Raw genomic sequence first — 24,326 nt, 5'->3', positions numbered from 1 at the left:
TGAGGAAAAATGTTCTTTGCTCAGGCATTCATAGCATGCCTGTTGGAATTTTCAAAATAAGCAAGAACATCTCTTGTCACTAAAAGGTCTCAGTTAACTCTTTAAGGGCTTCCACTTATGTTAGAATTATGCTAACCTCCGTTTTAATTCCTTCAAAACCAGTCTATTTGGTTGATAGTTATACATGTAAATTTTCCCTCCTTTACTCTTATCACCTGGATGATAGACTCAGTAGTAAACTCAGAGTTGAAATCTATATTTGATAGTAATCCCCATAACTGATAGCTAAAATAATAAGGTTATCTAGATACATATTGTTTTAAGAATTGGATAAAGACAAGAGAAAAATCAAGCTAAAATTTGGTATCAAGATATAGTTTTATTCCACATACCTAAGTCCAGCAGATGATCTTATTATATAATCCTTCACTATTCTTTTACATTTCTTCATTAAGATCATGCTGTTTTAAATTTTTCATTTGTTTTTTGGGGGGACCACACTTGTGTTGCACTCAGGTACCACTCCTGGCCAACTCAGGAAAGCACATTTGATGCTGATAATTAAAGCAGTATCAGTTTCCTGCAAGGCAAATGCCCTACTCACTGTAGTATATTTCTGGTCGCTAATAACCTGCTGCTGCTGTTTTAACTTGCAATCTTTGTTCTCTCTATAGTTAACTTCCAAATCACACTACCTGGGAATGCAAATCCATTTATAAGACTTACAGATCTCAGACACTAAGAAAGGTTAAGTCCATTAGTCTCTCTTTTCCAGAAAGTGAATTTTAGAATACGAGGTTCAGTGAGAAAAGAGAATACCATAATTACCCCTGAACCACTTCAGGTCTTCTTTTCAGAAATTAGGACTCTGAACTCTTTGTTACCTCTGTTTCTAACCTAGAATTTCCTATTAAATAAACAAATGGCACAGAGGAGATTCAAATAATCTCCTTTGTCTTATTCTAAAGAGATTGGTATATTTATCTGAACACAAAATTAATGAGTCGTTGTAACAATATTGTTGAACAATATTAGCTCAAAAAAGCAGATATTAAATGTGACTTATGATCGATGCATTTTGACCACACTCTCCTCTCTTCTTTTAACTCCATTTTAGGTTATATCCAAGAAAAATGTGACATCCCCTGCCCATTTGATTGCAAGTTAAGTGATTGGTCTAGCTGGGGGTCTTGCAGTTCCTCCTGTGGTATTGGAGTAAGAATTCGATCTAGATGGCTAAAAGAAAAACCTTATAACGGAGGTCGTCCATGCCCCAAATTGGATCTTAAAAACCAGGTAAAGTTTGTGAAGTAACAAAATGAAATCTACAAAAATATACTTTTATATTACTTCCTACTGAAGATAAGGTCATTAATTTGTTAGATACAACTTTGCTGAGTACTATCACAAGTTCAGAAATAGGGTTTGGAGTAGAGATATTAATATTAATATAATAGAATTTGTAGCAGAATATTATTTAAGAATATATATCTACCTGTCTATTCTATTTTTTCAATCATAAATACATATGAATTTTATTTGAGAAATTATAAGGTATAAAAAAGAATAACATGCAGTAAAAAGTTGGGTATCAGACAATAAAACTGGTGATAAAAATTTACATTACTTTTCAAAAAGTTTGCTTCAGTATAAATATGGTTCATGAATTAGCTAATTTATTATCAGAGAAATATTTTGATGAAGATTTTCAGATTTTAGATAAATTGATCAATTATACTGTAAATTTATTGGAAATAAAATATACCTGCCTATTCTTAATCAACCTGAATACTGTGTCTAGTACCTCTTTTGTGAAGTATCAGTTGCTGATTTAACTTAATTCAGTAAAGCTATTTCTAGGTGTTCCTAAATGATAATATAAAATACTCAACTTACTAATAATGAAGACTTGTCCATCAAAAAAATTGTTTTAAGACAGAGTATTATGCTATTTTTTAATACCATGTGGTAGAATAATGACCATAGTTTATTGTCTTGAATAAAGTATAAATCTATTGGGGAAAATATAGTCAGGCACTATAATATCAAGATAAATGTTGAAAAACTATTACACTCTTACAGTATTCTGGTAAACAATGGATATGATTAATCAAAGCAAAGAGAAATAATCAGATCATAGGTAGTTTGAGTAGATAATCTTACTTTAGTACCAAGAAAAGCATACTACTTATAATCCAAGGGAAGATTTTTGAGTGAATACTCCATATGATGATTAATTTATCATCCACTTTGAGGTATTTGCAATGAAAAAAATTACAATTTATGAATCATGTGTTTATAAAAAATATAATAAAATTCATGTATATTTTTCAAAACAAACATTGAATTTTTTAGCAATAAAATTAAGCATTCATTTTAATGTGTAAATTTTACAAGCTAAGAAATTATCAAGAGAATAAAAGAACTTCATTTGAGCACAAATTTTAAATATATTAGAATGGTATTTGTTGTGGTACTCAGAAATATACCCTGGGACTAAATGATCAGAAATTTAGTATTGCATATTTTCTGATGTCTAACATGTAAGTGGCTTAATTAAGCTGAATTGAAAAATATACCCAAATCCATACATTATGTGTCACTAATATCTTTCTTAAAGCAATGACACTTTGACCCCTAAATATGGAAAGTAATCATATTTAAAGTGATCATATTTTAACCTAGAGGTATGGAAAGAAAATTACGGTGACTTAATTTTATTGTTGCTCATAAGTACAGTATATGATATGTGTGTATGTAAAGGCACATTATACATGTGTATTGTTTAATTTAGAAAATTTTGTTTTAATCACACCTTAATTCATCTGGAAATAAATTGTCATGTAAGGAAGTTTTGTTATTTAAAATATATTTTCCAGTTCTTGTTATTTGGAAGAGGTTGCTATTTTTTCCCTCTAAATTTGAAATAAGGTTAGAATTATGCACACAGAGACTCCCTTTTGAAGTTCAATTTTACTACCAGCCTTAGGTTATTTGTTTGCAAACCAAATGGCTTTTGGAATTAGATTTATATTTCTATTTCTGGAACCAGATTAACGTTTTATCACTCATTTTCCCATAGTAAGAGTTTAAAAATATAACCCATTTATAGTAATAGGCAAGGCACATATAGTTACCTGTGTCAGAAAAAGTCAGTATATATAAGAATGAGTTTAACCTATTGTAAAATTTGATAAATTCTCTTATGTGTAACTATGGTATATGGTTATACATATACATATGTATATACTATAGATATAGAAATAGATATGAAGGGAATATATTATATGTATTTATATTTCTTCAGAACATGATATCTTTTGAAATGAAAGTCTGTCATTTACTTCTGAAACTCATTCTAACACCTAATATACTGTCTTTAAGGTTGTGAAATTATATTCATTTGGTGCCTTTTTTGAAAGGAAACATTCCCTCTCAAAATGAGTGGGTGGCTAGTTCTATTGAAATAAATAAAAAAAAAAAAACACTTTTGGACTGTGGTGTCTTATGCTACAATTTGTCACTTGAATTTCCAAAAATAAGAGCTTTCCTAAAAGGAAGAAATAAGAAACTCCAAATAATTAGTGTATAGCAAGTTTCTTTCAAGGCATACTGATATATTCTGAGTATTTGAATTGCTATTAAAAATAGCTTGGTCAAATGGGAGCTCAATTTCTAATTTTTTGAGAAGCATCCATACTGTTTTCCAAAAGGGCTGAACCAGTCGGCATTCCCACCAGCAGTGAAGAAGAGTCCCTTTCTCCCCACATCTGCGCCAACACCGGATGTTTTTGTTCTTTTGGATGTGTGCTGGTCTCTGTGTTGTGAGATGGTATCTCATTGTGTTTTGATCTGCATCTCCCTGATGATTAGTGATGAGGAGCATTTTTTCATGTGTCTTTTAGCCATTCAGATTTCTTCCTTGAGAAAGTTGCTGTTCATTTCATCGCCCCATTTTCTGATGGGGTTGGATATTTTTTCTTGTGGAGTTCAACCAGTGTTTTGTAAATCCTTGATATCAACCCCTTATCAGATAAGGATTGGGTGAATATCCTTTCCCATTCTGTAGACTGCCTTTGTATTCTGGTCACTGTATCTTTTGAGGTGCAGAAGCTTCTCAGTTTAAGGTAGTCCCATTTGTTTATCTCTGTTTCCACTTCCCTGGTCAGTGGCGAGTCATCTTTGAAGATACCTGTAGCTTGACTGTCCTGGAGTGTTTTGCCGACCTTGTCTTCAATGTACCTTATGGATTCTGGTCTGATGTTGAGGTCTTTAATCCATTTTGATCTGACTTTTGTGCATGGTGTTAGGTATAGGTCTGAGCCCATATTTTTGCATGTAGCTGTCTGGTGTTGCCAGCACAATTTGTTAAAGAGGCTTTCCTTGCTCCACTTCACATTTATTGCTCCCTTATCAAAGATTAGATGATCATATATTTGAGGGTGTGTATAAGGATATTCCACTCTGTTCCATTGGTCTCAGGCTCTGCCTTTGTTCCAGTACCATGCTGTTTTAATTATTACCGCTTTGTAGTAGAGTTTGAGGTTGGGGAAGGTGATGCCTCCCATCTTCTTTTTTCCCCAAAATTGCTTTAGATATTCATGGGGGTTTGTTGTTCTACATGAATTTCAGGAGTGTTTGGTCCACTTCCTTGAAGAATGTTATGGGTATCTTTATAGGGATCACATTAAATCTGTATAATGCTTTGGCGAGTATTGCCATTTTGACAATGTTAATTCTCCCAATCCATGAGCAGGGGATGTGTTTCCATTTCCTCATGTCCTCTTTTATTTCATGAAGTAACATTTTGTAATTTTCTCTATACAGGTCCTTCACCTCCTTAGTTAAGCTGATTCCAAGGTACTTGATTTTCTGAGGCATGATTGTAAATGGGATTGTTTTTTCATATCACTTTCTTCTTTCTCATTATTTTCATATACTGACCCAGCAATACCACTTCTGGGAATGTATTCTAGAGATGCAAAAAAGTATAGTAAAAGTGACTATATATGTCCATTGCAGCACTGTTCACATTAGCCAGAATCTGGAAAAAAACCCGAGTGCCCAAGAACAAATGACTGGTTAAAGAAACTTTGGTACATCTACACAATGAAATACTATGAAGCTGTTAGAAAAGATAGTCTTGAAATTTCCATACAGGTGGATAAACATGGAAAGTATCATGTTAAGTGAAACGAGTCAGAAAGAAAAAGACAGACAGAAAGATTTCACTCATTTGTGGAATATAAAGTAACAGAAATTTGGAAGAAGAGGCAGACAACAGTATTATGATAAAGAGATTCTGTAGTAACACAGATTTAGTTTAAATCCTTATTTGTTCATTGAATTTAGATAAAAATTGATCTATTCTCCCAAAATCTCATTTGCAAAACAGCTTTGTAAAAGTGTTTTTATTTGTAAGTTTTTGGTAAACATTAAGAGATTGTTGTTGCATCAGAGAAACAGCTTTGTGAGCTGGAACTCACGCTTCACATGCAGAAGACGTGGTTTGATTCCCAGCACTTCATGGTTCCCTGAGCATAACCAAGAAAGACCCCAAGCAACATTCCGGGAGTATTCCCTGAATACTTCCAGCTGTGACTCCAAAGCAAAATGGGAAAAAATTAAATAAAGCATTTTTAATTTAATCATTTTAAATTTTAATTTAAAATTAAATTTTAAATTAAAATTAAATTAAAATATGCGTTTATATTAATATATATCTGTTTAGAGAAAAAATACATTCTTTCAAAATTATAATTGTTTCTTGAAAATATACACATTTTAGTGTCAATATCTTTACTTAGTTAACCACATAACCCAATCAAAAATTATTTAAATAGCATAAATTCTTTAAGAATATAGGCAAAACTTGCAGCATATAATTTTTATTTAAATACACTGTGAGTACACAAACTTGCAATATATCAATAAAAAGTAATTTCCTGAAATTTAATTAAATTCTGATTTTAATCATTTTTAATTAAATAATGGGAACATTGACACCGTGTCAAGCTCCGAAACTATTCTGAATGTGTTCGTGGAATCAATATTTATAAACTCTTATAAATGCCCCTTTATAAAGCAAATCCAATCAATATAATAGCTTTTTTTTTCTAAATGGGTCCAAGTGATGGCAATATTTGACAGCAATATTTGAGTACCTTTCTGTGATACTTAAAACATAGTCATTACTTACCCTATGCTTGCATTTCAGTGTACAAATTCTCATAAATAGTTTATTGAGTTATCAGGTTAGTTAATTTGGTGCCCTTGACTCTGAATAATAAATGCATAGTGTATTTTTTCATTTATAATGGATTGAGAAGATTGAAGTGTACTATTACTATGTAATTTGTGATATTTCTTCTTTTCTTAATTTCTAATAGAATAGTAAATATATGTACATTAAAGTTTCATGTTCATAGGTTTACCTTTAAGAATTCTTCACAAACTAAAGGCAAGGGAGTTTCAGGAAATTACTTTTTATTGATATATTGCAAGTTTGTGTACTCACAGTGTATTTAAATAAAAATTACACACTGCAAGTTTTGCCTATATTCTTAAAGAATATATGCTATTTAAATATTTTTTTTTAATTATTTATTTTTAATTAGAGAATCACTGTGAGGGTACAGTTACAGATTTATACACTTTTGTGCTTATACTTCCCTCATACAAAGTTCGGGAACCCATCCCTTCACCAGTGCCCATTCTCCACCACCCGTAAACCCAGCGTCCCTCCCACCCTCCCCAATCCCATCTCCCCCCCACCCCACCCTGCCACTGTGGCAAGGCATTCCCTTCTGTTCTCTCTCTCTAATTAGCTGTTGTGGTTTGCAATAAAGGTGTTGAGTGGCCGCTGTGCTCAGTCTCTAGCCCTCATTCAGCCCGCAACTCCCTTCCCCCACATGGCCTTCGACTACAATGTAGTTGGTGATCGCTTCTCTGAGTTGACCTTTCCCCGGAACGTGAGGCCAGCCTCGAAGCCATGGAGTCAACCTCCTGGTACTTATTTCTACAGTACTTGGGTGTTAGTCTCCCACTCTGTTATTCTATATACCATAGATGAGTGCAATCTTTCTATGTCTGTCTCTCTCTTTCTGACTCATTTCACTCAGCATGAAACTTTTCATGCCCATCCACTTGACTACAAAATTCTTGACCTCCTTTTTTCTAACAGCTGCATAGTATTCCATTGTATAGATGTACCAAAGTTTCCTCAACCAGTCATCCGTTCTGGGGCGTTCGGGTTTTTTCCAGATTCTGGCTATTGTAAACAGTGCTGCGATGAACATACATGTGCAGATGTTGTTTCGATTGTACTTTTTTGCCTCTCTGGGATATATTCCCAGCAGTGGTATTGCTGGGTCAAATGGGAATTCAATATCTAATTTTTTGAGAGTCGTCCAAATTGTTTTCCAGAAGGACTGAACCAGTCGGCATTCCCACCAGCAGTGAAGAAGGGTCCCTTTCTCCCCACATCCTCTCCAACAGCGGTTGCTTTTGTTCTTTTGGATGTGTGCTAGTCTCTGTGGTGTGAGGTGGTATCTCATGGTTGTTTTGATCTGCATCTCTCTGATGATTAGTGATGCAGAGCACTTTTTCATGTGCCTTTTGGCCATTCGTATTTCTTCCTTGGTAAAGTTTCTGTTCATTTCTTCGCCCCATTTTTTGATGGGGTTGGATGTTTTCTTCTTGTAGAGTTCAACCAGTGCTTTATATACCATTGATATCAACCCCTTATCTGATGGGTATTGTGTAAATATCCTTTCCCATTCTGTGGATAGTCTTTGGATTCTGGTCACTGTATCTCTTGCGGTGCAGAAGCTTTTTAGTTTAATGTAGTCCCATTTGTTGATCTCTGTTTTTACTAGATTGCTTAGTTCCGTGTCACCTTTGAAGATACCTTTATCTTCAATATCGTGGAGGGTTTTGCCTACCTTGTCTTCAATGTACCTTATGGTTTGTGGTCTAATGTTGAGGTCTTTAATCCATTTTGATCTGACTTTTGTGCATGGTGTCAGGTCAAGGTCTAAACCCATTTTTTTGCATGTGGTTGTCCAGTTGTGCCAGCACCATTTGTTAAAGAGGCTTTCCTTGCTCCATTTCACATCTCTTGCTCCCTTATCAAAGATTAGATGATCATACATTTGGGGTTGCGTGTAAGGGTATTCCACCCTGTTCCATTGGTCTACGGCTCTGCCTTTGTTCCAGTACCATGCTGTTTTGTTACTGCTTTGTAGTAAAGATTGAGGTTGGGGAGGGTGATACCTCCCATCATCTTTTTCCCAAGAATTGTTTTAGCTATCCTTGGACGTCTGTTGTTCCATATGAATTTTAGGATTGCTTGATCCATTTCTTTGAAGAATGTCATGGGTATACTTATAGGGATCGCGTTGAATCTGTATAATGCTTTGGGGAGTATTACCATTTTGACAACATTGATTCTCCCTATCCACGAGCAGGGTATATGTTTCCATTTCCTCATGTTATTTAAATAATTTTTGATTATTTTAATTGTTTCTCTGAGAAAGTTTCTGTTCATTTCATAGCCCCATTTTCTGAGGGGGTTGGATGTCTTTTTGTAGAGCTCAACTAGTGCCTTGTATGTCCTTGATATCAACCCCTTATCCAATGGGCATTGGGTAAATATCCTTTCCCATTCTGTTGACTGTCTTTGTATTTTGATCTCTGTTTCTTTTGAGGTGTAGAAGCTACTTAGTTTAACATAGTCCCATCTGTTAACCTCTGTTTCCACTTGCTTGGCCAGTGGTGTGTCATCTTTGAAGATACCTTTAACCTCAATGGCCTGAAAGTTTTTGCCAACCTTGTCTTCAGTGTATTTTATGCGTTCTGGTCTGATGTTGAGGTCTTTAATCCACTTTGATCTGATTTTTGTACATGGTGTTAGGTAGAGATGTGAGCCCATTTTTTTGCACGTAGTTTTCCAATTTTGCCAGCACAATTTGTTAAAGAGGCTTTCCTTGCTCCACTTCACATTTATTGCTCCCTTATCAAAGATTAGATGATCATATATTTGAGGGTGTATATAAGGATGTTCAACCCTGTTCCATTGGTCTGAGGCTCTGCCTTTGTTCCAGTACCATGCTGTTTTAATTATTACTGCTTTGTAGTAGAGTTTGAGGTTAGGGAAGGTGATGCCTCCCATCTTCTTTTTTCCCAGAATTGCTTTAGATATTCATGGGGTGTTGTTGTTCTACATGAATTTCAGGAGTGTTTGATCCACTTGAGAATAGCACTGTAGCACTGTCGTCCCATTGTTTGCTTGAGCGGGCACCAGGAATATCTCCATTGTGAGACTTATTACTGTTTTTGGCATATTGAATACGCATGGTAGCTTGCCAGGCTCTGCCCTGTGGGCAGGATACGCTTGGTAGCTTGCCAGGCTCTCCGAGAGGGTAGGAAAATCAAACCTGGGTTGGCCTCATGCAAAGCAAACACCCTACCCACTGTGCTATGGCTCCAGTCCTTCTTTAACACTATACTTGTAGAATGAAGTAATTCCACAAACTATTATGGAAAATTCTGTGCATTTTTTATTTTCATTACAAATATTTTTATATTCCATTTTTACAGTACATTTTATACATACTTATTGTTGATTTACATGTGTTATTTCCACTTTGGAGCCATTACAAATGATGCTGCTATGTCCTTTCTTATGCTTGTATTTTGGTCAACATATTCATTCATTTCTATTGATTTTTATATCTATTAGTAATTTTTCTGGGTGATGGAATAGGCATATATTAAATTTCAGCAGTGAATGACATTCTATTTTAACTTGTAAATTATTATAGATCTTCTTAAATGCAAAAAGCATATAATTCTAGATAATGACTTGAAATATGATATAATCAACACCAAGAAAATATGAATTGGAAGCCATATGGATGCATTATATGTTTATTTTATTTCTCATATTGCAGCACATCAAAGACAGATTCTTTCTTATAAGACCTGTTTTGTTATAAAACATTGTAAGTTTATAAAAATTGAATAGTACTTCTTTCTGGACTCTGCTTACCTCTTTCTTAAACAACCATCATACCCATCATTTTTCCTCTGTCTTCAGTCACCTGTCTTTTACTCTGTTAAACATAAGCAACCTCATTGAACTTTCTAAACCATGAATATGACATTACATTATATATTTCATAGGTTTCCTGTCAACTTTAGCATAAACTACAAACTACAAACTATAGTGTGTATGAAATTTCACGACCTATTCAAAACCACATTTATAACATTTCATTTCTATTTTCCTTTATCAACCTTTATATGAATATTTTCATGAGTAAAACATTTTTCACTCTAGTTTGGCTTATCACATAAATAGATTGATTGGTATCTATTACAGTTTCATTTAACAGAAATAACCTTTCAATTTAGAAATTACCAAATATAATTTAATGAAATTAGGTATTTGGATTAACTCTGGAAACTCATCTTTAAATCTTACTGGGTTAAAATAAATCTTGACGGCCATTTTAATATAGACTTCCAAAGACAGGTTCTGCTGTTTTTGTTTTTGTGTTTTTTACTTTTTGTTTTATTTACTTTAATTATTTATTTATTTATTTATTTATTTATTTTAATTAAATCACTGTGAGATAGACTCTTGCAAAGATGTTTATGATTAGGGTTCAGTCATACAGTGTTCCAACATCATTCCTCCATGAATGTACATTTACCAGCACCAGTGTCCCCAATTTCCCTCCCATCACTCCCCTCCCCCCCAGCATGAGAGTCTCTATGTACATCCATTTATATGTTGCTTTCTTCTCTGAAGAAATACATTTCCTTTACATTATTGGGTAAGGGAAATTGTGCTACAATAATTATGGAATCTATACTCCACAAATTTCATGGTGATTCAATAACATTTTTTAAAAAGTAGAGATATTAACAACTAGTACTGACTTTATCTATCAAAGGACTAAGCACAGAATTATTCAGATTTCCTTTGCTTCTTTATACCTCCTTCTAGTTCTTAGGTCTCTTTTCTCAAATGAGAAAAGTCATTTCATCTTTAGATATCGTCAATTCATGGTTTTTTATCTCCTCTCTTTCTTTCTCCTACTTAATTTCAGTAAATCTAGTTTCCATTTACTCAGTTCTTCTGAAAGATTTGCTGATGGACTGGTTGGGAACAGGAATAGAATGCTCATTCTTTTAGAAGTAGCAGATTGTTATGAAATGAACACACATTTTTGAATTCAGGAACTTGGTGCTTTTAGTATGTTCAAGAAAACATCAAACTAAGCCAGCATATTAGAATATGCATGAAAAGAGATGCAACATACTGTCAATATAAAAGGGACAGTTTGCCATCTGTAACTCTAAATCAAATTTACTTGTCTACTTAAGGAAAAGAATACTCTCCCTTGATCTATTTAATATATATTTTTGATACATATGTTCATATTTTTTTCAAGTGTTTCAGATTTGTTGGTGGTGGTATCATTATTTTGTATTTTTAAGTGAGGTTCTGAGTAATTTGCTTAGAGGGAAAATTTTGTTTCATCCTTTCTGAAAGAAGTTTGGAAGTAATAAAATTCATGTCTCATACCATAAAAAAACAATAAGTATGGACTCAATTGTAAGTCTTCCTCCAAAGAATGCTCTTCAGTAGTAAAGCACTCTCCAAAATAATCTTCTGTACGGATTAGTAATCTTACCAGCCTTAGAACTTAAGTTAAATAATTTGCAGTGGGCATATTAAGAATGAAAACTGAGTTTTGGCAACTCTCAAATTAATGAAATATCATATTGTAGGTAGTAGGCATAATTTGTAATAAACTGGAATAATAATTGTTATCATCATCACTATCATCGCTGTCACTGTCATCCCGTTGCTCATTGATTTGCTCGAGCGGGCACCAGTAACGTCTCCATTGTTAGACTTGTTGCTGCTGTTTTTGGCATATCAAATACAGCACAAGTAGCTTGCCAGGCTCTGCTGTGCAGGAGAGATAGTGTAAGTAGCTTGCCAGGCTCTCCGAGAGGGACAGAAGAACCGAATCCCGGTCAGCCGCATGCAAGGCAAACGCCCTACCACTGTGCTATCTCTCCAGCCCAACAACAATAATATAGGAGTAAATTACTATCATTTTTTTCATTTTTTATAATAGGGAGCACAAATATATTAAAGTTATTATTGATTCCAAATATTATAACTTATTTTAAACAGTGTTTTCCCCATATTCATAATACTACTTATTGAGGGGTTACTGGAACAATTTAGAGGTGTGGCAGTAGACAGATACAATGGTGTATGTGTGTGGGGAAGGGGGGGAATGGGGATATGGGATGGACACAGCACTTTCTATTTGTTCACGTAAAGAAGTTATATTTACAGAGGCAGCACTAAATAGCACTGTAGCACTGTCATCTTGTTGTTATCGATTTGCTCAAGCAGGCACCAGTAACGTCTCCATTGTGAGATTTGTTGTTATTGTTTATGGCATATAGAATACGCCACAAGTAGCTTGCTAGGCTCTGCCATGCGGATGAGATACTCTCTGTAGCTTGCCAGGCTCTCCGAGAGGGAGGGAGGAATCGAACCCGGGTCAGCCCTGTGCAAGGCAAACGCCCTACCTGCTATGCTATCACTCCAGTCCACTAAGTAAATTTTTTAATATCAGGGAGAATATGTTCTAGAAGCTATAACTAAGAGATCATTTGATACTTAGTATGAGTTGTTTACATTTGTTTTAATACCTAGCTCAAATCAACTTCTTAGTGTACACACCCTGCCCATATTTCATATGATGTTAAATTCTTCCCCCACGTGTACTACTCTCATTTGTCTATCCTTCCTATATTACTATATACTTTCTTCATTTATAATCCCCATAACACTTTATAAACAGATACTCTGCTTGTTCCCAGTTAGTGCCTTCAAACTGATAATGGTGTTGTTTGAAGTTAGATCCTCCCTGAGATAGAAATTGAGATATAAATAGCACTGCACTGTAGCACTGTCATCCCGTTGTTCACTGATTTGCTCGAGCAAGCGTCAGTAACGTCTCAATTGTGAGACTTGTTGTTACTGTTTTTGGCATATCCAATTTGCCACAGGTAGCTTGCCATGCTCTGCTGTGCGGGCAAGCTACTCTCGGTAGCTTGCCAGGCTCTCCGAGAGGGACGGAGAAATTGAACCTGGGTCGGCCGTGTGCAATGCAAACGCCCTACCCGCTATGCAATAAAGAACAATATATGTGTTTCTGAAGTACAGAGAACCTCATGAATGATACAAATATAAAGTACTCCAGGGAAGGAAAGAAATAAACAAGAAACATTATATAAAGCCACATACTATAGAAACACTAAATCTTAAGTGGGGAAATTTGTGGAATAGCGCAAAACACATCTTCAGCATTTGTCTCACTAGAGGAGCCAGGAAACTTAGATACTCATGACATTTGAGTTAATCTTTGTACTTTGAACTTAGTATACAGCCTTCCTTTGTTATGGGTATTACTTGTAGTGATAATTATATATACATATACATGTATATACAAATATATACTATAATTTGTAATTTGCCCCTACATGAAAAATCACCACTTATACTAACCTTCATGATTTGACATATAGGTATTAAAGTGTACAGTTGATATTTTTCACTAGACATAGTGGGCTGTCCTTCTTATGTTATATTAAATGTATTTCATCCTCACTAAAAACATATTCCAGTATATATAACAGTTCATCAAATATGTCTTTTGAATTATTGGCATATGAAGCAAACTAAATTTTCTGGCTGTACTTATCTCATGTGATATTTCCTAAGTCAGTGTTATGCCCTTCATGGATGTTAGACCAAAATAATGGAAAGAGTAGATCTAAGAACAAAGATTAAACTATGCCCTAATTTATGTGATCAAATTAGATCACACAAATGACTTCAGAAGATACCTATATGTCTGTGTGTCCATATATATGTATGTATCTTCTGAATATATATTTATAAAACTATAAAACTATATATAAAAGCTATATATATACATGTATATATAATTATACATTGTATGACATCTTTTTCTCATTTGACTTCTACCAAGTGAAGGTGTTTTGCCTGCTTTGAGTTAGGCAAATGCAAATGGCAGAGCATACTGGGGACTGGGTGTATGAGACATTCAGTAGTATTCTTTCTGAAAGAAAGAAAAGTATAGTATCTGAATATACATAAGTAAGACATAAGATAATCATATGCAAAAGTAATAGCTCAAGTAGGGAAAAACTGAAAAATATTTTATCTACTAAAAGCTCTTAGTTTTAAATGTTGACTGCACATCTGAATCATATGAGAAGTTTTATCTTTACAATTTGCTTTCACAACTAGTCCAATTAAATCAGATTTTTTCATTAAACTAATAGTCCTTTTTTTATGAAACCTCAGGTGATTCTAATGTGCAGCTTAAGAACTCCTTTCTAATGTATCCCTTACATCTTAGAAGAGGATTTGGCATTTAGTCACTGCCTAGACAAGTAGACTTGTCTTTTATCTATTCATTGTTGCTCTTTCTTTGGAACAATTCTAGCATCTAAGTGACCTTTAGTGTAATAAGGAACATTAGTGACAAGTTGTGGGTTATTTTCTTAGGAAAACAAGTGAGGGGAATTCTGACATCACCTGCAGCATTTGTTTGCTGATCTTGACTCTTCCTGCATCATTACAGGAAAATAATATATGCCAGGTGTAAATAAACTCTTTGGGAGTTCAACTGTAACTGCTAGCTCTAACTGTCCTCCTCAGACATAAATGTTCCTTGTGGTGGTGCAAATATTGAGTATATGGGAAATTAATCTACAAGGTGGACCATGCCCTTATCATTTGGAGTGGTATGATGTGTTGGTAAATATCTTATACTTTACATTGCTCAACAAATATTATATGCAAAATTGTATGGTATGTAATTAAGAGAAGATGTGTACAAATACAACATGGCAGGTAAATGATAGGTATATTATGTAGGCAGCAAATTATTAGCAATAGTAATTACTTGTAAACCCTGGTAGCTTTCAGAATAGATTAGGTACATGTAAGATGGGATTCAAAGTAATTAACATGTTATGGAGGGCAATTTTAATTCTGTACACCTCTGTCATTATTCATTTATTCATTCATCCAAGAAACAACTCATCACTTACTGAGTGATATATCAGGAGGAGGTATTAACAAAACTAATTTCAATTCCAGTGATTTAGGAGTTTTCACTGGGGACTTGTATACCTAAAAACCTAAGTGATTTGATAGGTTAAAATATAGATTGTAATTTTCTGAATGTAAAGCAACAGAACTGCCTTACCAGGGGCTTGAGCAATAGTACAACAGGTAGACCACTTTGCCTTATTTGCAGCCAACCTCGTTTTATTTTCTGGCCATGCTATGTAGTCTATACCAAGCACTGCCAGGAGTAAACACTGAGTTCAGAGTCAAGAGTAATCCCTGAGTACTGCTAAATGTGACCTCCAAACAAAAACAACAAAAAAGAAATGGTTTACATTTTTCTTAAACGTAAACTCAAAGTGTGCTGATTTGGACTTATTCAGTAAATACTCACTACACATATATATGGATGATTAATAACTAATAGACACTTCAACCCAAATTTTCTGAAATAATAATGAAAATCTTTTTAAGTTTTTTTCTTTTTTTATTTTTTTTCTTTTTTTTTAAATTTATTTATTTTTAATTAGAGAATCACCGTGAGGGTACAGTTACAGATTTATACACTTTTGTGCTTATACTTCCCTCATACAAAGTTTGGAACCCATCCCTTCACCAGTGCCCATTCACCACCACCCATAAACCCAGTGTCCCTCCCACCCTCCCCAATCCCATCTCCCCCCCACCCCACCCTGCCACTGTGGCAAGGCATTCCCTTCTGTTTTCTCTCTCTAATTAGCTGTTGTGGTTTGCAATAAAGGTGTTGAGTGGCCGCTGTGCTCAGTCTCTAGCCCTCATTCAGCCCGCAACTCCCTTCCCCCACATGGCCTTCGACTACAATGTAGTTGGTGATCGCTTCTCTGAGTTGACCTTTCCCCGGAACGTGAGGCCAGCCTCGAAGCCATGGAGTCAACCTCCTGGTACTTATTTCTACAGTTCTTGGGTGTTAGTCTCCCACTCTGTTATTCTATATACCATAGATGAGTGCAATCTTTCTATGTCTGTCTCTCTCTTTCTGACTCATTTCACTCAGCATGAAACTTTTCATGCCCATCCACTTGACTACAAAATTCTTGACCTCCTTTTTTCTAACAGCTGCATAGTATTCCATTGTATAGATGTACCAAAGTTTCCTCAACCAGTCATCCGTTCTGGGGCATTCGGGTTTTTTCCAGATTCTGGCTATTGTAAACAGTGCTGCGATGAACATACATGTGCAGATGTTGTTTCGATTGTACTTTTTTGCCTCTCTGGGATATATTCCCAGCAGTGGTATTGCTGGGTCAAATGGGAATTCAATATCTAATTTTTTGAGAGTCGTCCAAATTGTTTTCCAGAAGGACTGAACCAGTCGGCATTCCCACCAGCAGTGAAGAAGGGTCCCTTTCTCCCCACATCCTCTCCAACAGCGGTTGCTTTTGTTCTTTTGGATGTGTGCTAGTCTCTGTGGTGTGAGGTGGTATCTCAAAGTTGTTTTGATCTGCATCTCTCTGATGATTAGTGATGCAGAGCACTTTTTCATGTGCCTTTTGGCCATTCGTATTTCTTCCTTGGTAAAGTTTCTGTTCATTTCTTCGCCCCATTTTTTGATGGGGTTGGATGATTTCTTCTTGTAGAGTTCAACCAGTGCTTTATATACCATTGATATCAACCCCTTATCTGATGGGTATTGTGTAAATATCCTTTCCCATTCTGTGGATAGTCTTTGTACTCTGGTCACTGTATCTCTTGTGGTGCAGAAGCTTTTTAGTTTAATGTAGGCCCATTTGTTGATCTCTGTTTTTACTAGATTGCTTAGTTCCGTGTCACCTTTGAAGATACCTTTATCTTCAATATTGTGGAGGGTTTCACCGACCTTGTCTTCAATGTACCTTATGGTTTGTGGTCTAATGTTGAGGTCTTTAATCCATTTTGATCTGACTTTTGTGCATGGTGTCAGGTCAAGGTCTAAACCCATTTTTTTTGCATGTGGTTGTCCAGTTGTGCCAGCACCATTTGTTAAAGAGGCTTTCCTTGCTCCACTTCACATCTCTTGCTCCCTTATCAAAGATTAGATGGTCATACATTTGGGGTTCTGTGTAGGGATATTCCACCCTGTTCCATTGGTCTACGGCTCTGCCTTTGTTCCAGTACCATGCTGTTTTAATTGTTACTGCTTTGTAGTAAAGTTTGAGGTTGGGGATGGTGATGCCTCCCATCATCTTTTTCCCAAGAATTGTTTTAGCTATCCTTGGACGTTTGTTATTCCATATGAATTTTAGGATTGCTTGATCCATTTCTTTGAAGAATGTCATGGGTATACTTATAGGGATCGCATTGAATCTGTATAATGCTTTAGGGAGTATTGCCATTTTGACAACATTGATTCTCCCTATCCACGAGCAGGGTATATGTTTCCATTTCCTCATGTCCTCTTTGATTTCATGGAGTAGCGTTATGTAGTTTTCTTTGTAAAGGTCTTTTACTTCCTTGGTTAAGCTGATTCCGAGGTACCTGATTTTCTGGGGCACGATTGTGAATGGGATTGCTTTTTTCATGTCCCTTTCCTCTGCCTCATTGTTTGCATATATGAAGGCCATGGATTTTTGGGTATTGATTTTGTAGCCTGCAACTTTACTGTATAAGTCTTTTGTTTCTAAGAGTTTCTTAGTAGAGGTTTTAGGCTTCTCTAGATATAGTATCATGTCGTCTGCAAATAGTGAGAGTTTGATTTTTTCCCTTCCTATCTGGATGCCCTTAATCTCTTTTTCTTGTCTAATAGCTATCGCAAGTACTTCCAGTACTATATTGAAGAGGAGTGGTGAGAGTGGGCATCCTTGTCTTGTGCCTGATCTCAGAGGAAAGGCCCTTAGTTTTTCCCCGTTGAGGATAATGCTTGCTGTAGGCTTGTGATAGATGGCTTCGACTATCTTGAGGAAAGTTCCTCCAAACCCCATTTTGGCGAGGGTTTTCATCATGAAAGGATGTTGGATCTTGTCAAATGCTTTATCTGCATCTATTGATATGATCATATGGTTTTTATCTTTACTTTTGTTGATATGCTGGATTATGTTGATTGATTTCCGAATGTTAAACCATCCTTGCATCCCTGGGATGAATCCCACTTGGTCGTGATGTATGATTTTTTTGATGAGTTGTTGGATCCTATTTGCTAGTATTTTGTTGAGGATCTTCGCATCGGTGTTCATCAGGGAAATTGTTCTGTAATTTTCTTTCTTAGTGGTGTCTTTGTTTGCTTTTGGTATTAGGGAGATATGTGCTTCATAGAAACTGTTTGGGAGAGTTCCTGTTTTTTCAATTTCCTGGAAAAGTTTGAGGAAAACAGGCAATAGGTCTTCTTTAAATGTTTGGAAGAATTCGCCAGTGAAACCATCTGGGCCTGGGCTTTTGTTTTTGGGGAGGTTTTTGATTACCGTTTCAATTTCCTTAACATTGATGGGTCTATTCAGGTATTCCAAGTCTTCTTTCTTCAGTGTTGGGAGATTATAGGAATCAAGGAATCCATCCATTTCTTTTAGGTTCTCCTTTTTTGTGGCGTAAAGACTTTCAAAGTAGTCTCTAATGATCTTTTGAATCTCACTGGTTTCTGTTATGATGTCCCCCTTTTCATTTCTGATTCGATTTATTAGAGTTTTCTCTCTTTCTTTCTTTGTGAGACTTGCTAGCGGTTTATCAATCTTATTTATTTTCTCAAAGAACCAACTCTTTGTTTCATTGATCTTTCGGATTGTTTTTTTGGTTTCGATGTCATTAATTTCTGCTCTAATTTTTATTATTTCTTTCCTTCGGTCTGGTTTGGGGTCCTTTCTCTGGTCCTTTTCTAGGGTCTTGAGTCGTGAAGTCAAGCTATCTATGTGGATCCTTTCTTCCTTCCTGAGGAATGCTTGGAGAGCTATAAATTTTCCCCTTAACACGGCTTTAGCTGCGTCCCATAGGTTTTGGTAGCTCGTGTCTTCATTCTCATTTGTTTCTAAGTATCTTTTGATTTCTTCCTTGATTTCCTTCTTGACCCACTCATTGTTCAACATGGAATTGTTTAATTTCCAGGTGTTTGATTTGATTTTCCGTATTTGTGGGTGGTTAGCTTCTATCTTCAGCGCATCATGGTCTGAAAAGATGGTTGATACAATTTCTATTTTTCCGATTCTATTGAGGTATGTTCTGGGGCCCAGTACATGGTCTATTTTTGAAAATGTTCCATGTGCACTGGAAAAGAATGTGTATTCTTTCTTTTTGGGGTGTAAGGCCCTGTATAGGTCTATTAGGCCTCTCTCTTCAATTTCTTCAGAGTCAGTGTTTCCTTGTTGAGTTTTGTTCTTGTGGATCTATCTAGAGGTGATAAGGCCATATTGAAGTCTCCGACTACAATTGTGCTGTTAGTGATGTCCTCTTTGAAGTCTGTTAGGAGTCGTTTTAAATATTTAGCCGGTCGTTCGTTAGGAGCATATACGTTTAAGAGTGTGATTTCTTCCTGTTGTACATATCCCTTGATAAACAGAAAATGACCTTCGCTGTCCCTTTTGATCTTTTTCATCCTGAAATCTATGTTGTCGGATACCAGGATGGCCACTCCAGCTTTTTTAAGGGGGTTGTTTGCTTGGAGGATTGTTTTCCATCCTTTGACTTTGAGTCTATGTTTTCTCTGTTTGTTCAGGTGTGTTTCTTGCAGGCAACAGAATGTTGGGTTTAATTTCCGGATCCATTTAGCCACTCTGTGTCTTTTGATAGGTGCATTTAGGCCATTGACATTGAGAGAGATTATTGTGATGTGGTTTTGTGTCATCTTTCTGTGGGATTTGTTGTTCTTATGGGGCTCCTCCTTGTCTTACAGTAGCCCCTTTAGACCTTCTTTCAAGATTGGTTTTGAGTCTATGAAGTTCCTGAGCTGTTGTCTATCCGAGAAATAGTGTATGGTTCCTTCGAGTTTGAGTGAGAGTTTAGCTGGATAAAGTATTCTTGGTGAGGCATTCATTTCGTTGAGTTTTTTCACTATGTCCCACCATTGTCTTCGGGCTCGGAGGGTTTCTTCTGACAGATCGGCTGTAAATCTGAGGGGTGCTCCTTTGTATGTGATTTCCCTCTTTGACCTTGCTACTTGTAGAATTGTGTCTCTATCTACAGCATCCGCCATTCTGACTATGATATGCCTTGGAGTCTTTTTATTTGGGTCTCTTTTTGCTGGCACTCTTCGGACTTCTTGTATCTGGACGCCTGCCTTCTCCAGCTCTGGGAATTTCTTAGTGATGATGTCTTTGACTATGTTTTTTTCATTGGGGTTACTTCCCTGTGGTTCTGGTACTCCATTGATTCTTATGTTGTTCCTCTTGAAGTCATCCCCCAGGGCTCTGATTCGTTCTATAGCCATTTTGAGGTCTTTGGCCATTATTTGTTGCTGTCTGTAAGCTTTCTGCAGCTCATCCTCAAGCTCGCTGATTCTGTCTTCGGCTGTAGTCATTCTGCTGTTGAGGGCATCTAGTGAGATTTTTATTTCATCTACCGATTGCTTTATTTGTGAGACTTCCGTTCGAAGGTTTGAAATTTCTGCTCTCATTTCTGCTCTCATTTCTTCCTGTATTTTCTTGGTAGACCGTTCCAGCGCTTGATTCATCTCCTCCCTTAATTTATTGGATGTCTGTTCCATAGTTGCTTGGAGTAGGTCGACTCTCCTCCATATTTCCTCTCTGAATTGTTTATCTGAGAGGTCGTAGATGTTGGGAGACTCTTTTGAGGTTTCTAGTATCTTTTCTTCTCCCTCTCTTCGTGGAGGGAATTTTCGCTGTTTCTTCATATTGTCACGGAAGTGCAGAGTTGGAACCTTGTAGTTATTTATTCCTCTTCCTTTTTGTGGGAAGAAGGGGCTCCGATTGTGCTAAACTTCCCTTATTCACTGATAGCTTTTATACTGTCAGCCTAAGCTAATGGGTATTTTGCGTAAATGTTTGAGATCGCAAAAGTGAGTTTTCAAAGGAATACACAGTATGGATTGAGCTGAGGTAGCAAAGAATAACTGCGGCCGCGTTAGCGTTGGCCGCTCTGAGAGGAGGCCACGCCCACTTTAGACCACGCCCACTAAGACACAGGCCACGCCCCCAGTGTCTTCCTGTTGATGGGGGGGACGTGCGCAGTTACAAGCCGGTTCGGGAGACGGGGTGCGCCGGGCGAGCAGGGAGTGACATCAGAAACTCGGGAGACGCAGACGGCAGCGGGAAGTGGGGGAAAGGGAGGGCCTCAGGGAGTTCTTTGAAGGAATGAATTCTATCAATTGTGGCCAAAGGAGAAGGCATGGAATGGTAAAAAAAAAATAAATAAATAACTGCGGCCGCGTTAGCGTTGGCCGCTCCGGAAAGAGGCCACGCCCACTTTTTAGGCCACGCCCCCTGAGATGAGGACACGCCCCTAAGCAGCAGAGTGGGGATTGGTCAGGATCCGACGGCGGCGGCGGAAAGGTGCCAGGCAGGGGCTTCAGGAGAAGCCCCGAGCCGCGGCCATGAAAATCTTTTTAAATGTAACAAGAAATTAATGGAAGATACAGCCTTCAGGATTTATTCGTTCTGTGCTAAGCAATGCCATCAAAGATATAGTTTGTTTTTATTATTCCTTGCAACACATTCTTTGGATAAGTTGCTTTATCTCTAATTTAAGTGTGTGTGTGTGTGTGTGTGTGTGTGTGTGTGTGTGTGTGTGTGTTTAGTACTGTCTTCATAAACTTCACAAAATCTTGCCTATGGCAGGGCTGGCCATTGAATTGATTACTATCATATTTACTATACGATGGGGTTTGTTTTGTTTGTGAAAAAGTGGATTTCTCAAGAACTGGTGGGTTCTTGAAAATTGAATGAAAATTTTGCATATAAAACCCAGTAGATGAAAAGTTAGAGTTTAGTTCACAGATGAAATTAGAGGGGTCCAGTTCCTATGTCCAGGCTTCTCTTTTACCACAGACTATGACCAGATTCTGTGCCTGAGACTGCTTGGCCCAGTGAACTTCACTGTTCTGTCCCACCCATTCTACTCATTTCCTGTAAATGAAGTCACTGGTCCTCTTCCACTCTGCCCACTCCCGTGAATGACTTCACTTTCTTGTCCCATGAAGTCTATTTGCCTCTCATGTACAATGGCCAAGTCCTGTCGCCCTTCTCCTTTCTATATCTCTTATAGACATTCACCAGTCTCTGCCCACAGCCACATGCATGCATTCCAGTCCATTGAGCTATCTCTGACCTATTCATACATCTTTTTATGTGACAGTCACTTTGATTTTCTACCATCTGTGGCTTAATCACATTTTCTTCAGTTAGGAAGGGATGATGCCTAAAGATTTTCTAGGAAATCTTATTTTCTATCAAGTAAGAATAATTTTTCCTCAGTATATTGAGTAAAGGTTACTAAAAAATGCAGAATTTTAACTTGGTAATGAGGGTTATTAGAATAATAAATTGTTGTATGATAATAGTGGTAAAAATTCATAATTTTTAATCTTCTTTCTTTGTTATCTCTGGTATTTGCTTAATTTTCACAATGACCACCATTCAAACTTTCAAGTATAATATCCTGACAATGAGAATATGAGAATGTCTCATTTGAGGAAATACTAAGAACATTTTTCTAGCTCTTTTCTCAAACATTTTTTAAAAGACTGGATGCTTTTTACCTTCTATTTCATTAGCTGAAATTAGATTTTATATCCTTCCTCATCTAATCACTTAAAAGAATCCTGGAATAAACTTGATTAGCTCAAATAACAAGTTTCCAACCTCTTATTGTTTAACTTGATTGACACATCTAAAATCTATAATATTTAGTGATTGCAAATATTTGTGACCACATCTTATGCTGATGACTGGAGTGAACAGTCTCAGAATCCAGGAGTGAAGAGTTTCAGACCTAGGGCTTTGTGAGACAGTAACATCAGTGTCTCCAGCAAATTAAAATGTAGTTATGAAACATTATTACATGTGGATCTGATAATAAACCTGCTAAAAATGTGACTGAGTGGATTGTGAGAAATGTATAGAGTCTGAACTCTTAGTGGCAATACTTCTGGCCTTATATTGTACCTTGATGTGTAAGTAAGAAGGGCAGCTCTTATTTTGTCTTTGGGCCACATCCTGCTATATCCAGGGCTCATTCCTGGCTCTGGGCTCAGGGGTTACTCCTGGCAGGTTCAAGAAACCATATGTGATATGCAGATAGAACCACATTACTGCTGTACTATCTATCTGTCGGCCTAGGTAAGAGTTTTATTCTAGACCTGGAGTGAAATGGATGTTGAGGAGTGAACCAAAACATCTACTATGTACTATTAAATTTTCTTTCCCTTTGACATTTAACATGATAAAAATATAATTACTGTTGAGCTTCATATTAAGTATTTTGTCTTCAATTAAAATGGAAACATGTAGTAATATTTGTGACTAAATATCAGAAAGTCTCCTTTGTGGTTAGAAAGGTGATTTAATAGTATAGTATCCCCTATTGTTTACAGAGTCTTTGACCAAGGCTCTGCTGTGGAACTCCATTTTCTCTTTTTAGCTCTTTATGTGTGTATTCAGAGTGGAAGGGTGTGAAGTCTAATCATTCTATTTTACAATTATTTCACATAACCAACTTCCAAAGCCTTACTCCACTGTCAAGTAAACAGACCCCAAATAGTGTTAGCAGTATACATACCTCTTATATATCTCCCGTAGAGATTTCTCTTTCTTTATAATCCACGCTACCCTTTCTTATGTTATTCCATAATAATTTAAAGATATACTGGAATGAAATAAATGTAAGTGTCCATAACCAATGTCAGTGAAGGAATATAAGGTTCATATCTCCTCTGAATTTCTCCAGAACATTTATATCCAAATTAAACCTTCTATACGTTTTTCAAGATTGCAGTACCATTTGGTAAAGTGAGTACCAATAGCAGATGGGAGGAATAATACAGCTGAATATCATTTTATGAGAGTGAAATAATAACTCATACTTATAGAAAAGAAATATCTAAATTTCTTTTAAATCTCCTTAATTTAAGGAGATTTATGTGTTTGGATTGAGATAATACTGTTGCTTTTAAAAGTTTTAAAGCTACTGAATGATAATATATTCAGAATAAATGAAGGTAAAATTTTAGAAA

General features: G+C 36.3%; 1 protein-coding gene across 1 annotated transcript in view; it reads left to right on the top strand.

The window, feature by feature from the left end:
- THSD7B (thrombospondin type 1 domain containing 7B) overlaps positions 1 to 24,326 on the top strand; it is a 1,129,969-nt gene that overhangs the window by 832,999 nt on the left and 272,644 nt on the right. Inside the window, exon 15 of the mRNA XM_055123230.1 lies at positions 1,118 to 1,296. Coding sequence (XP_054979205.1) covers positions 1,118 to 1,296 — 179 coding nt within the window. The remainder of the gene's footprint in view (positions 1 to 1,117; positions 1,297 to 24,326) is intronic.

The sequence above is a fragment of the Sorex araneus genome, chromosome X (genome assembly GCF_027595985.1).
Source record: "Sorex araneus isolate mSorAra2 chromosome X, mSorAra2.pri, whole genome shotgun sequence".
NCBI classification, from domain to species: domain Eukaryota; kingdom Metazoa; phylum Chordata; class Mammalia; order Eulipotyphla; family Soricidae; genus Sorex; species Sorex araneus.
This window is presented reverse-complemented; position numbering and strand designations above follow the sequence as displayed.